The sequence below is a fragment of the Oncorhynchus keta genome, chromosome 9, assembly GCF_023373465.1.
Source record: "Oncorhynchus keta strain PuntledgeMale-10-30-2019 chromosome 9, Oket_V2, whole genome shotgun sequence".
Classification (NCBI taxonomy): domain Eukaryota; kingdom Metazoa; phylum Chordata; class Actinopteri; order Salmoniformes; family Salmonidae; genus Oncorhynchus; species Oncorhynchus keta.
Genome location: NC_068429.1, coordinates 18,213,642 through 18,229,019, shown reverse-complemented (window position 1 = coordinate 18,229,019; position 15,378 = coordinate 18,213,642). Strand labels below are relative to the sequence as shown.

Sequence of the window (15,378 nt, the reverse complement as noted above, 5' to 3'; positions counted from 1 at the left end):
TGCCAGACAAGGCTCAGATGATAGCCAGGTGTAGCAGTGGTAGGGTGTTGGGACTCTGCTGTTGGGATTCTGCTGTTGGGACAGCTTTATGTAGGCCCTAACAGTTTATGGACACCGTTTGTCACTGTTATAGTGTAATTAATGTATTGTTTAGTATTGTGTTGTGTAGTGGCTTTTCTGGCAAGCATCCCAAATTTTTTGTGTGTTTGCCCCACCAAGATTTACATGCTAAAATCACCACTGTGTAGGGGTATGGACTATACAAGGTATTGAAAGCATTCCACAGGGATGCTAGTCCAATGCTTCCCACAGCTGTGTCAAGTTGGCTGGATGTCCTTTTGGTGGTGGACCATTCTTGATACACACGGGAAACTGTTGAGAGTGAAAAAAACAGCAGTGTTGCCATTCAAAGGCACTTAAATCTTTTGTCTTGCCCATTCACCCTCTGAATGTCACACACACACAATCCATTTCTCAATTGTTTCAAGGCTTAACATCCTTTTCCTCCCCTTCAACAACACTGATTGAAGTGGATTTAACAGGTGACATCAATATGTAATGGTAAGAGTAGGTGTTTCTAATGTTTTGTACACTCAGTGTATGTTCCAGCGGAGGAAGGCAGATGTTTGGGTTAAATGAGTCCATATGCTATAGTCTCTGAGGGAACCTTAGGGAAGCATGTGTAGACCAATAGAAGCAGGAAGAAAGTTTAAGACAGTAATATATTTGTATTTTATAAAAGTAGATAATGGCCAGAATTTCCATCCATGTACACATGATTATACTCTCTTTTTATTTATTTTTTGTATTTTTTTATTTCACCTTTATTTAACCAGGTAGGCGAGTTGAGAACAAGTTCTCATTTGCAACTGCGACCTGGCCAAGATAAAGCATAGCAGTGTGAACAGACAACACAGAGTTAGTTACACATGGAGTAAACAATTAACAAGTCAATAACACAGTAGGAAAAAAAAGGGAATCTATATACATTGTGTGCAAGAGGCATGAGGAGGTCTGCGAATAATTACAATTTTGCAGATTAACACTGGAGTGATAAATGATCAGATGGTCATGTACAGGTAGAGATATTGGTGTGCAAAAGAGCAGAAAAATAAATAAATAAAAACAGTATGGGGATGAGGTAGGTAAAAATGGGTGGGCTATTTACCGATAGACTATGTACAGCTGCAGCGATCGGTTAGCTGCTCAGATAGCAGATGTTTGAAGTTGGTGAGGGAGATAAAAGTCTCCAACTTCAGCGATGAGTGAGTGAAGGAGGCTTTGTTGCGGAATAGAAAGCCGACTCTAGATTTGATTTTCGATTGGAGATGTTTGATATGAGTCTGGAAGGAGAGTTTACAGTCTAGCCAGACATCTAGGTACTTATAGATGTCCACATATTCAAGGTCGGAACCATCCAGGGTGGTGATACTGGTCAGGCGTGCGGGTGCAGGCGGCGAACGGTTGAAAAGCATGCATTTGGTTTTACTAGCGTTTAAGAGCAGTTGGAGGCCACGGAAGGAGTGTTGTATGGCATTGAAGCTCGTTTGGAGGTTAGATAGCACAGTGTCCAAGGACGGGCGTAAGTATATAGAATGGTGTCGTCTGCGTAGAGGTGGATCAGGGAATCACCCGCAGCAAGAGCAACATCATTGAGGCGCAACTGTGGAATGAGATGATGAAACCAATCAAGTATGGTACTGGGTTGTCCCGAGTTACCACAGCCTCAAAGTCATAATTATGGCTAAACTCCACCTATTTATACAAGTTCTCTACTCAAAATCAGATTTTAAGCCTAACCCTAAACTTAACCCTAACTTTAACCACACTGCTAACCTTATCCAGTGGCAGTTCGAGCTTGTATGGCTCCCTGGGCGAACCCCCCCTCCCAAAACACCATTCTGCACTAACTGTAATTTTTATTCAGACATTTGGAACAACACAAAGAAATAATCAAAACATTTAAAACTATATATATATATATAAAAATAAGACTCGTAAATATAAAAAATAAGTAATTAGTACTGTACAAATATAGAGGTGGGCTATTTGATAGATTCCCCTGCTCACGGTACCTTGGGCTTCCAGTGGGGAGACCTGAGGTCAACCTACTCTCGCCCCCGCCTCCGCCCCATCTCATACTTCTGAGTGGGAGACCTTCCCAGGCAGTAGCCTGCCTCGCTCACAAACTAGAAACAGGGCACCTACTCCGACAAGGTTAATTGACCAACAGCCCCACATGGTGACATGATAGCATTGACATGAAGTGGGGAGGCAGGGTAGCCTAGTGGTTAGAGCGTTGGACTAGCAACTGAAAGGTTGCAAGAACAAATCCCTGAGCTGACAAGGTAAACATCTGTCGTTCTGCCTCTGAACAAGGCAATTAACCCACTGTTCTTAGGCTGTCATTGAAAATAAGAACGCGTTCTTAACTGACTTGCCTAGTTAAATAAAGGTAAAATGAGTGATTTTGTTTATTTTTTAAATTTATTTCACCTTTATTTAACCAGGTAGGCAAGTTGAGAACAAGTTCTCATTTACAATTGCGACCTGGCCAAGATAAAGCAAAGCAGTTCGACAGATACAACGACACAGAGTTACACATGTAGTAAAACAAACATACAGTCAATAATACAGTATAAACAAGTCTATATACAATGTGAGCAAATTAGCTGAGAAGGGAGGTAAAGGCAAAAAAGGCCATGGTGGCAAAGTAAATACAATATAGCAAGTAAAACACTGGAATGGTAGTTTTGCAATGGAAGAATGTGCAAAGTAGAAATAAAAAATAATGGGGTGCAAAGGAGCAAAATAAATAAATAAATTAAATACAGTTGGGAAAGAGGTAGTTGTTTGGGCTAAATAAAATAATGATAAAAAACGATCGCGTAAATGACACCATTCTGAACATAATTCGTGCAGCGTCCCTGTGCCATACCCGGCAAGATGCCGCACTGTGCGCCTGCCTATGTCGCCTATGCCTAAATCCGACACTGTTTATGCCAAACACTAACCTTAAATTTGGACAATTTTTACTTTGTGACTGTGGTAACTAGTGACAACCATGGTGGTGTACGGGGATAAGAAGTGGGTGGATTTTTGTTGTTGAAGATTATATAATTACTGGTGTCTATTTGGGTTTAATATTATAACCTACAGACAAATACATCTATTCGGTAATAACACTCTAGAATTAAAACTTCAAGCGGCGTCAAATTTGGTTAGACCAATAGTAGCAGAGAACGGGGCTACCCAACTGTCTTATGCGTACATTACATAACAGGAAGTGTTTCACTATCGCCCAAACCGAACTGCACGAGAGTCCGATGGCCTGAAAGGACAGTGACACAACAGCAAATAACCCCTCTAAATTCGCACCAAACATCGTGTACATGAGATTTACAAGCCGACCAAAAATGAACTACATGCCAGGAACAGCCAGCCTCATCGAGGATATCGATAGTAAGTCGATGGCGCTGCATGGACATTCCCAAGGCATGCTAACACCGCTAGCCGGTGTTGTGTTGAGATGCACCGGTTTTTACCATTGGTTGGTTCTGGTAGAGGGTTTTAGAAATAATGTCCATTGATATATTTGTTAGATAACAGCTTGTAAAGCAGCGCAAACATGACATGCAAACACATGGCATTTACCAGAGGACTTGATGTGTGCGCCTGACACTAAGATGAGTGCACACCTGAACACTGTTATCAAATCAACTGTCAACATAGCTACCTCCCTAGGTCAGGGGCAAAGGCTGTAGGCCGCGATTGTAAGCAGAGCATGACCAGTAGGCTACTAATCTAACCATCAATAATCATGATCTCTTTTCATAAGCCCCCAACAAAAATGCACAGTTAAAACCATAGTAATTGCATCAAATATGCAATGATTTTGCTGCCTGTTTGAATTGACAGAAAAACATCTCGTCCTGCTCAGAGATGGAAGAACGTTGATCGGCTTTCTCAGAAGCATTGATCAGTTTGGTATGTAAGTATTCCAACCATTGCATTGCAATACCGTAGTATTGCATACAACATAGTCGGAAAGCAACCAAGCATTTTTTTTGTGTGTGTAGCCAACCTGGTGCTGCAGCAGACGGTGGAGAGGATCCACGTGGGCAAGAGGTATGGAGACATCCCTCGAGGAATCTTTATCGTCAGGGGAGAGAACGTAGTCCTCCTGGGGGAGATCGTAAGTCTGCAACAAACACACACAGATCCCCTTACACTCCAAGTATGTGTAGTTGTAAAGTTGTAATTCTTATTTACAATGACAACCTACCCCAGCCAAACCCGGACGATGCTGGGCCAATTGTGCGCTGCCCTATGGGACTCCCAATCACGGCCTGGATTTGAACCAGGGTGTCTGTAGTGACGCCTTTAGCACTGAGATGCAGTGCCTCAGACCGCTACGCCACTCGGGAATGGGTATATGAGAAGTGAATCGGCCAAATGGGAAGATTTGTTGCCACTCAAGACCGTTTATTTGTGGCTGATTGGGCTGCACTACGAGTCGATAGTAAGCAGCCGACCAGTACTCCAGTGTTGTGCCTGCTGACTTGAAGTGATTCCTACTGGGTGTCGGGTCGCTGGCAGTAGCTACGTGGCCATTTTTTCCCCCTCACATGATTTCATTTCAAGTATGATAGCAGCCTACACAAGAAAGAACTAATATTGATAACCATCTAGTTGTCACCTTGATACATCCAGTACCAGTTAAACATTTTGAGAGTAATGGTGAAGATGGCAAAACTATGAAATAACACATGGAATCATGTAGTAATGTTTCTTCGAAGTAGCCACCCTTTGCCTTGATGACAGCTTTGCACACTCTTGGCATTTTCTCAACCAGCTTCATGAGGTAGTCACCTGGAATGTATTTTAATCAACAGGTGTGCCTTGTTAAAAGTTAATATGTGGAATTGATTTCCTCAATGTGTTTGAGCAAATCAGTTGTGTTGTGACAAGTTAGGGGGATATACAGAAGAGCCCTATTTGGTAAAAGACCAAGGCCATATTATGGCAAGAACAGCTCAAATAAGCAAAGAGAAATGACAGACCATCATTACTTTAAGACATGAAAGTCAGTCAACCTGGAAAATTTCAAGAACATTGAACATTTCTTCAAGTTGTAAAAACCATCAAACGCTATGATGAAACTGGCACTCATGAGGACCGCCACAGGAAAGGAAGACCCAGAGTTACCTCTGCTGTAGAGGATACGTTCATTAGAGTTACCAAATTAGTTATCAAACGCTATGATGAAACTGGCACTCATGAGGACCGCCACAGGAAAGGAAGACCCAGAGTTACCTCTGATGCAGAGGATACATTCATTAGTTACCATCCTCAGAAATTGCTGCCCAAATAAATGCTTCAGAGTTCAAGTAACAGACACATCTCAACATCAACTGTTCAGAGGAGACTGCGTGAATCAGGCCTTCATGTTCGAATTGCTGCATAGAAACCACTACTAAAGGACACCAATATTAAGAAGAGACTTGCTTGGGCCAAGAAACACGAGCAATGGACATTAGACTGGTTCAAAACTGTCCTTTGTTCTGATGAGTCCAAATTTGAGATTTTTGATTCCAACTACCGTGTCTTTGTGAGACACAGAGTAGGTGAACGGATGATCTCCACATGTGGTTCCCACCGTGAAGCATGGAGGAGGTGTGGGGGTGCTTTGCTGGTGACACTGTCAGTGATTTATTTAGAATTCAAGGCACACTTAACCAGCATAGCTACGAAAGAATTCTGCAGCGATACACCATCACATCTGGTTTGCGCATTTGTTCTTCAACAGGACAATGACCCAACACGCCACCAGGCTATGTAATGGCTTTGACCAAGAAGGAGAGTGATGGAGTGATGCATCAGATGACCAGGCTTCTACAATCACTCAACCTAAACCCAATTGAGAGGGACTGTGGAGTGAAGGAAAAGCAGCCAAACTGTGCCTAGCATATGTGGGAACTCCTTCAAGACTGTTTGAAAAGCATTCCAGGTGAAGCTGGCTTGAGAAGATAACAGCTTTGCACACTCTTGGTATTAAGGCCAAGGGTGGCTACTTTGAGAAACCTAAAATCTATTTTGATTAGTTTAACACTTTTTGGTTACTACATGATTCCATATGTTATTTCATAGTTTTGATGTCTTCACTATTATTCTACAATGTAGAAAATAGTAAAAATAGAGAAACCCTTGAATGAGTAGGCGTGTCAACTTTTGACTGGTACTGTATATACAGTCTACTACTCAATGGGGAGGACATGAATGGCAACAACACCGGGACACAATGCCCTTTGCTCCCACTTGACAAGTGCTACTGTCTGGCAATGCCGCGGGAAGTAGCTACCTATTAGCCAATATCAGAGTGGCAGTCACAGTAAGCACACGCATACAACGCATGAAGCAACAGTAGACCCATCAATACTAAAAAATAAACTATTGTCAGTTTTATAACTGAACATGTACAATTATTTGTCTAAAACTAACAGTGAAATACGACTCAGACACATACGACTCAGGCTTCTTAACAGAAGTCTGAACTCTTGCGGTAAGGTAGCTCAATGTAAGGTAATTTCATGGTAGGAAACGGAAGAACAATTAAACACAGCTCAGTCAAAACCATCTAACCTATAGCAGAGCACAAAAAAAAAATGTAATACATGTTTTAAATTGTATTTTCACTCGCCCACTGCTTTGCTTTCCACGCGCCCACTGCTTTGCTTTCCACGCGCCTACTGCTTTGCTTTCCACGCGCCTACTGCTTTGCTTTCCACGCGCCTACTGCTTTGCTTTCCACGCGCCTACTGCTTTGCTTTCCACGCGCCTACTGCTTTGCTTTCCACGCGCCCACTGCTTTGCTTTCCACGCGCCCACTGCTTTGCTTTCCACGCGCCCACTGCTTTGCTTTCCACGCGCCCACTGCTTTGCTTTCCACGCGCCCACTGCTTTGCTTTCCACGCGCCCACTGCTTTGCTTTCCATGCGCCCACTGCTTTGCTTTCCACGCGCCCACTGCTTTGCTTTCCACGCGCCCACTGCTTTGCTTTCCACGCGCCCACTGCTTTGCTTTCCACGCGCCCACTGCTTTGCTTTCCACGCGCCCACTGCTTTGCTTTCCACGCGCCCACTGCTTTGCTTTCCACGCGCCCACTGCTTTGCTTTCCACGCGCCCACTGCTTTGCTTTCCACGTGCCCACTGCTTTGCTTTCCAAGCGCCCACTGCTTTGATTTCCACGCGCCCACTGCTTTGCTTTCCACGCGCCCACTGCTTTTGCTTTCCACGCGCCCACTGCTTTGCTTTCCACGCGCCCACTGCTTTGCTTTCCACGCGCCCACTGCTTTGCTTTCCACGCGCCCACTGCTTTGCTTTCCACGCGCCCACTGCTTTGCTTTCCACGCGCCCACTGCTTTGCTTTCCACGCGCCCACTGCTTTGCTTTCCACGCGCCCACTGCTTTGCTTTCCACGCGCCACTGCTTTGCTTTCCACGCGCCCACTGCTTTGCTTTCCACGCGCCCACTGATTTGCTTTCCACGCGCCCACTGCTTTGCTTTCCACGCGCCCACTGCTTTGCTTTCCACGCGCCCACTGATTTGCTTTCCACTCGCCCACTGATTTGCTTTCCACGCGCCCACTGCTTTGCTTTCCACTCGCCCACTGATTTGCTTTCCACACGCTCAATCGCCTATTCTCCGGTCGCCATATTGCAATGCAACTTCCCCCTTCTCCTACACACACAAACACTGATGTCTGAATGTGTGTCTACTCCTGTGAAGGACCTGGAGAAGGAGAGTGACACCAGTCTGCAGCAGGTGTGTATTGAGGACATCCTGGAGGAACAGCGACTGCAGCAGCAGAGCAGGCAGGAGGCAGAGAAGACCAAACACCTGGCCCTGAAGGAGAGAGGCCTGGTCATGCCCAGACCAGACATCATGGACGAATATGGAGTACAGCATCAATACTGACCGGTACATACAAACACGGTCAATAGGTAATGATCCAAGTTCACTGTCTTTACTTTACCTTTGAGAGGGAATCCCCAATGTACTGGGCACCTTATGACGAAGCACCTTATTTCACATTCAGAGTTTTATATTATGTTTCCCTAAGAGTATCATGGCACTGACATAAATGTACAGGGTTTTTGTTTGAACCATTATTTTAAACTATTTTGTGAGGTGTAATGAAAACGACATTTTGATTTGTACAGAAGTGAAAAGAGGATTTATCAAAGTTGTACATCACTGGAAAGGCCTTTGTTTGTATTAAACACTTGTATTTTTTAGAACATGGTGTGTCGTGTGTTATAGCTGCTTGTGTTTTAGTTTAGCTGTAGTTTTATGTTTGAGTAGCTAGGTCTATTGGAGTTACCAGTCCAAGATGTGCCGAAACCTCACTGGTGTACCTGCTGCTGAGCCTCCTTTTGGAGCAGATCTATATCTGACCAGTAGAGGGCGTGCCTGCACTACTTTAGCCATGAGTCTGTACTCGCCTCTTTCTGCATATGTCTGTTTTTTTATTTTTATTTAACCTTTATTTAACAAGGCAAATCAGTTAAGAACAAATTCTTATTTACAATGACGGCCAAACCCTAACCCGGATGACGCTGGGCCAATTGTCCACTGCCCTATGGGATTCCCAATCACAGCCGGTTGTGATACAGCCTGGAATCGAACCAGGTTTTGTAGTGACGCCTTCGACCACTGCGTCACTCAGGAGCCCCTGGTGCTCGTGTCACTAAAGAAATGTGCAGCTAAAATGCGAGATATCAATTGATTAGGCTCATTACACATGTATATGACACCTGAGTAAACTTGTGATTGATTACGATTCAATTCGAGCCTGATCTGATAAAAAGCTTAAGACTTGATTCTAAATGCTATCCAATGAATTATTGGTAGCTTATAATAAATGTAACAAATATTTTAAATTAATACTTGCTGTGTGTGAAAAAAAAGAGAAAAAATCAGGCCATACTCACTCCATACATCCCTTCATCATTCACCCTGGGAACAGCTTCACCTCTTCTTTTTCTGAATCTTCTGTAGCTTGAATGCTAACATCATAGTTGGTACTGTTCACACTGTGTGCTACATTGTTACTAAGCTATTTTACCCTCACTGTAGAAAAAAGGTTCCTTATAGAACCAAAAGGGGTATCGTTTGCTTCATATATGGAACTCCTAAAAGTTCTAAATGGAACCCTTTTATAGGGTTCTTTGATCCGAACCCTAGAGGTTTTTCTTCACTGAACCAAAATGGTTCCATATAAAAGCCTGTGCAATTTATGAATTGTCTACTGTTATTAAATAATCATCATTTGAGTGAAGAATATAATAAACAAGAATATCGGCAATGTTTTTTAGAATTGATTGTCATTAGATGCAAAGATAGTTTGGAAATATGCACATATTTGTACCTTGTCAGCTCGGGGAATCGAACTTGCAACCTTTCAGTTACTAGTCCAGCGCTCTAACCATTAGGCTACCTGCCGTCTAATGGTAGGCAATGTCAACTTTACCAATGCAATATGATATACCTTGTCCATTAGTGTCTTTTGCTCTGTTCTTACCAATAAGCAAGTTATTTTTCAATTTGTTAAGGTAAGCAAAGTTGATTTATTTAATTCAAATATATGAATCCAAAGTCACATGATAAACTATAGGCTAGATCGTGTTTTGAGCACGTTTGTAAGCAGCTAGCTAGACAGAAAAGGCTACTTTTATTCGCCACTTTACAAGTTAGCCAGCTAACTCTCAAATAAACTTCATTTTTTTATTGTGGGATATGTCAAAAAGAGCTACATACCCAGCCTGACATTGGAAAATAGTTAATTGTTTATTTTATTTCCGTATTTCAGTGTGGAGTCGATTGAGGGACTAGCCTATGTTTCATGAAGCCAATAGAAGACTGTTGCTGACTGAGAGGAGGTAGATTATGTATCAATTATTTATAATAAATTATGTATAATAAGAACTCGATTTGGCTTCAGCAAGCCTCCAGAGGCTCTGCAATTGCATCAGTATGATTCCTACGGATCGCATCTTCAGAGCGAGCATAAATGGTCTATAATCCGCAAATATAAAAAATGGCTGTAGGCCATTGAGAAACAGCTGAACGATTTGTTTTGACAGGGGGTGCAGGAGTTTTTTCAGCAGATATGTTTCTGCTTATAATTTTTGACATTTTGGTAGGCAGGTTGTTAGTCAACTTGTCTATAATTACAGTTGAAGTCGGATGTTTACATACACTTCAAAACACATTTTTCAACCACTCCACAAATTTATTGTTAACAATCTATAGTTTTGGCAAGTCGGTTAGGACATCTACTTTGTGCATGACACAAGTCATTTACCCAACAATTGTTTACAGACTTATTTCATTTATAATTCACTGTATCACAATTCCAATGGGTCAGAAGTGTACATACACTAAGTTGATTGTGCCTTTAAACAGCTTGGAAAATTCCAGAAAATTATGTCATAGCTTTATAAGCTTCTGACATCATTTGAGTCAATTGGAGGTGTACCTGTGGATGTATTTCAAGGCCTATTTTCAAACTCAGTGCCTCTTTGCTTGACATCATGGGAAAATCAAAAGAAATCAGCTAAGGCCTCAGAAAATAATTGTAGACCTCCACAAGTCTGGTTCATCCTTGGAAGCAATTTACAAATGCCTGAAGGTACCACGTTCATCTGTACAAACAATAGTACGCAAGTATAAACACCACGGGACCACGCAGCCCTCATACTGCTCAGGAAGGAGATGCGTTCTGTCTCCTAGAGATTAATGTACTTTGGTGTGAAAAGTGCAAATCAATCCCAGAACAACAGCAAAGGACATTGTGTGAAGATGCTGGAGGAAATGGGTACAAAAGTATCTATATCCACAGTGAAACGAGTCCTATATCGACATAACCTGAAAGTCCGTTCAGCAGTCAGAAGAACCCACTGCTCCACAACCGCCATAAAGCCAGACTCTTTTTGGAGAAATATCCTCTGGTCTGATGAAACAAAAATAGAACTGTTTGGCCATAATGACCATCATTATGTTTGGAGGAAAAAGGGGGAGGCTTGCAAGCCAAAGAACACCATCCCAACCGTGAAGCACGGGGGTGGCAGCATCATGTTGTGTGGGTTCTTTGCTGCAGGAGGGGCTGGTGCACTTCATAAAATAGATGGCATCACGAGGTATGAAAATTATGTGGATATATTGAAGCAACATCTCAAGACATCAATCAGGAAGTTAAAGCTTGGTCGCAAATGGTCTTCCAAATGGATATTAACCCCAATCATACTTCCAAAGTTGTGGCAAAATGGCTTAAGGACAACAAAGTCAAGGTATTGGAGTGGCCATCACAAAGCCCTGACCTCAATCCTGTCGAATTTCAGGGCATAACTGAAAAAGCACATGCAAGCAAGGAGGCCTACAAACTTGACTCAGTTACACCAGCTCTGTCAAGAGGAATGGGGCAAAATTCACCCAACGTATTGTGGGAAACTTGTTGAAGGCAACTTGAAACATTTGACCCAAGTTCAACAATTTAAAGGCAATGCTATCAAATACTAATTGAGTGTATGTATACTTCTGACACACTGGGAATGTGATGAAATAAATAAATAATTCTCTCTCCTATTATTCTGACATTTCACATTCTTAAAATAAATTGGTGATCCTAACGGACCTAAAACAGGATATTTTTACTAGGATTAAATGTCAGGAATTGTGCAAATCTGAGTTTAAATGTATTTGGCTAAGGTGTATGTAAACTTCCGACTTCAACTGTATATACATGCAGCTTCTCTTCTGTCATTAGCCTATATGTTGCCCTAGAAGACCAAAATAAAGCCTTGCTCACTGGAATGTCATAAATTTATGGAATGAATGCTTCAATCTAGTTGACGTTGTTAGTCATCTTTGCTTCTTTCACAGAGGAAAGATGTTTAGGGACTGGGGAGAATGCAATAACTAAAAAACAGGAAAGATGTTTAGGGACTGGGGAGAATGCAATAACTAAATAACAGGAAAGATGTTTAGGGACTGGGGAGAATGCAATAACTAAATAACAGGAAAGATGTTTAGGGACTGGGGAGAATGCAATAACTAAATAACAGGAAAGATGTTTAGGGACTGGGGAGAATGCAATAACTAAAAAACAGGAAAGATGTTTAGGGACTGGGGAGAATGCAATAACTAAATAACAGGAAAGATGTTTAGGGACTGGGGAGAATGCAATAACTAAATAACAGGAAAGATGTTTAGGGACTGGGGGGAGGAAAGATGTTTAGGGCAATAACTAAATAACAGGAAAGATGTTTAGGGACTGGGGAGAATGCAATAACTAAAAACAGGAAAGATGTTTAGGGACTGGGGAGAATGCAATAACTAAATAACAGGAAAGATGTTTAGGGACTGGGGAGAATGCAATAACTAAATAACAGGAAAGATGTTTAGGGACTGGGGAGAATGCAATAACAGGAAAGATGTTTAGGGACTGGGGAGAATGCAATAACTAAACAGGAAAGATGTTTAGGGACTGGGGAGAATGCAATAACTAAAGGAAAGATGTTTAGGGACTGGGGAGAATGCAATAACTAAAAAACAGGAAAGATGTTTAGGGACTGGGGAGAATGCAATAACTAAATAACAGGAAAGATGTTTAGGGACTGGGGAGAATGCAATAACTAAAAAACAGGAAAGATGTTTAGGGACTGGGGAGAATGCAATAACTAAATAACAGGAAAGATGTTTAGGGACTGGGGAGAATGCAATAACTAAAAAACAGGAAAGATGTTTAGGGACTGGGGAGAATGCAATAACTAAAAACAGGAAAGATGTTTAGGGACTGGGGAGAATGCAATAACTAAATAACAGGAAAGATGTTTAGGGACTGGGGAGAATGCAATAACTAAAAACCGGGAAAGATTTTCTGCATAAAATGAGTTTGACCGGTTGTAAGGAAATAGAAAGCTGTGAAAATGACTCAACATGTTTCTGATAAGATTTAATGTCTGCTTGGATGGATACTTGATTTGGTCAAAATACTTGCAGCTTTCATGATGCTGATAAAGATAGGGACTGTCTGTAAAGGTGCTAACTGCACATTTTCGTTCTCTCAAGATGTTGAAAGAAATAAATATTTCTCAACACCTGTTCCCAAGTCTAAATGTAGGCCTATAATTGTATTGCAAAAAAAAGCTTAATTATGCAGGAGTAAAAATGAAGGCTATGCAAGAGGTTATAGACCTACTGTCAGTGTCCAGATCTCAGTTTCCATTGAACCCATCTGAACAGAAAAGGATACAGTTCCCTTGACGTGCCATAGGCCTATTTGAAGTCCCCGTCTTGTGACTGCCAAATTCGTATTGCGCGCCTCATCATCATCACACAAAACATAGCTGGCACTGCAGTCATTATCTTTTACCATTCACCAACTCTCCATTTTGCAGCTTTTCTCTTATTGAATTAAACTGACTTTCTGCCCATTCCCAAAAGCTTTTGGCGATTGGTGTGTGCGCTATTTGGTGCGTAGCTACAGTTAGACCCTAAAGCTTAAGTTTACACAATAATGCCAGAAAGCCTAAAAATAATGAAAGAAAAAGCTCAATGTAGCCTATAGTTAGACTATTGTTTTCTCTTTATTCAAGCTGCCCGCCACACACCGGCCCTTCATCCACACAGTATTTCATGACCCTAAACCCGCCCACCACACGGATATAACTGCGGGGACTGCTGGTTATGAGTCAACCTGCAAATCAACCCTACTTGGAAGTTGGTTCAACCACCGTCCTCTTGTGTCATCAAGCAGGAATGGATTGGCAGTTGTTTTTTAAAATCAGAATTGCAGTCAACTGTTGAATTGACTCAAATGTTCTATATATAGAGTGTATGCTTTTATTAAGCACATTATTTCCTGTTGCTTCCAGCTAGCATTTAGTTTGCAACAGCACAGGTGTGTAAGAACCTTGGTCTTTACCACTCAGGCCTCTGCAACTGTCACATTGTTCGTAATAATGATGGTCGGACCAAGGCTGTATGTTGAGTGTATGTTGACTTCCACATATTTTAATGAAAGTGACACTAAGCAATGACAAAAACAAATAAACAATAAACTAACCACGAACCGTGACTACAGATATGCTATGTGCACGAACTCAAAACACATACATTCAAACAATATCCCATAACCCACAGGTGGAAAAAATGGAACTTAAGTATGATCCCCAATTAGAGACAACGATTACCAGCTGCCTCTAATTGGGAATCATACACAAAACCCAACATAGAAAATAAACATAGAACCCCACATAGAAATAATAAACTAGACTAAAACCCCTAGTCAAGTCCTGGCCTATTCTACCATAGAAAATATAGTCTTTCTATGGTCAGGACGTGACAGCAACACTATTGCAAAATATGAATTAGATCTTCCCCTTGCCAAAGAGAGCTGATGTCGGGACGTCCGCTAACTGTTTTTCTGACCAGGCAAAATCATGCAGCAGCATCATTAACATGCATGTAAATGTCAATGGAAAACAGCTAAAACAAATTAAAAAGGAATGCTAGCTGTCGTTTTAGAGCTTGATGTAATTGGGTTAGCTTTTGTTAGCAATTGATTTGTAAAAACCCCATTAGGTCTACACTTTGGGGTAGGGAAAGAACCAATGATGTATATAAACCCTGGACTGACAGGGGCGCTGTATTGAAGCCATCGCACAGCCATCTTAGTACTCCTCTTTTAAAAAAAATATTTTGGAAGCCACGTTTATTCTATTACACACACCCTAATGCATACTTTTAAATTATATTATGTGAGCCAAACATTGTGTATATGTGTGTATATATACACTGCTAAAAAAAATAAAGGGAACACTTACACAATGTAACTCCAAGTCAATCACACTTCTGTGAAATCAAACTGTCCACTTCGGAAACAACTGATTGACAATACATTTCACATGCTGTTGTGCAAAGGGAATAGACAACAGGTGGAAATTATAGGCAATTAGCAACACACCCCCAATAAAGGAGTGGTTCTGCATGTGATAACCACAGACCACTTCTCAGTTCCTATGCTTCCTGGCTGATGTTTTGGTCACTTTTGAATGCTGGCGGTGCTTTCACTCTAGTGGTAGCATGAGACGGAGTCTACAACCCACACAAGTGGCTCAGGTAGTGCAGCTCATCCAGGATGGAACATCAATGCGAGCTGTGGCAAGAAGGTTTGCTGTGTCTGTCAGCGTAGTGTCCAGAGCATGGAGACAGGAGACAGGCCAGCACATCAGGAGACGTGGAGGAGGCCGTAGGAGGGCAACAACCCAGCAGCAGGACCGCTACCTCCGCCTTTGTGCAAGGAGGAGCAGGAGG

The 15,378-nt window shown here is 41.9% G+C and overlaps 1 protein-coding gene across 1 annotated transcript; it reads left to right on the top strand.

Annotated features, from left to right (window-relative positions):
* The first annotated feature begins 3,104 nt into the window (after window positions 1–3,104).
* LOC118370351 (U6 snRNA-associated Sm-like protein LSm1) lies at window positions 3,105–8,300 on the top strand. The gene is made up of 4 exons (XM_035755309.2): window positions 3,105–3,462; window positions 3,919–3,987; window positions 4,080–4,195; window positions 7,789–8,300. The coding sequence occupies exons 1-4, from the start codon at window positions 3,393–3,395 to the stop codon at window positions 7,975–7,977; spliced, it is 444 nt and encodes a 147-aa protein (XP_035611202.1). The 5' UTR covers window positions 3,105–3,392; the 3' UTR covers window positions 7,978–8,300.
* The last annotated feature ends 7,078 nt before the right edge of the window (window positions 8,301–15,378 follow it).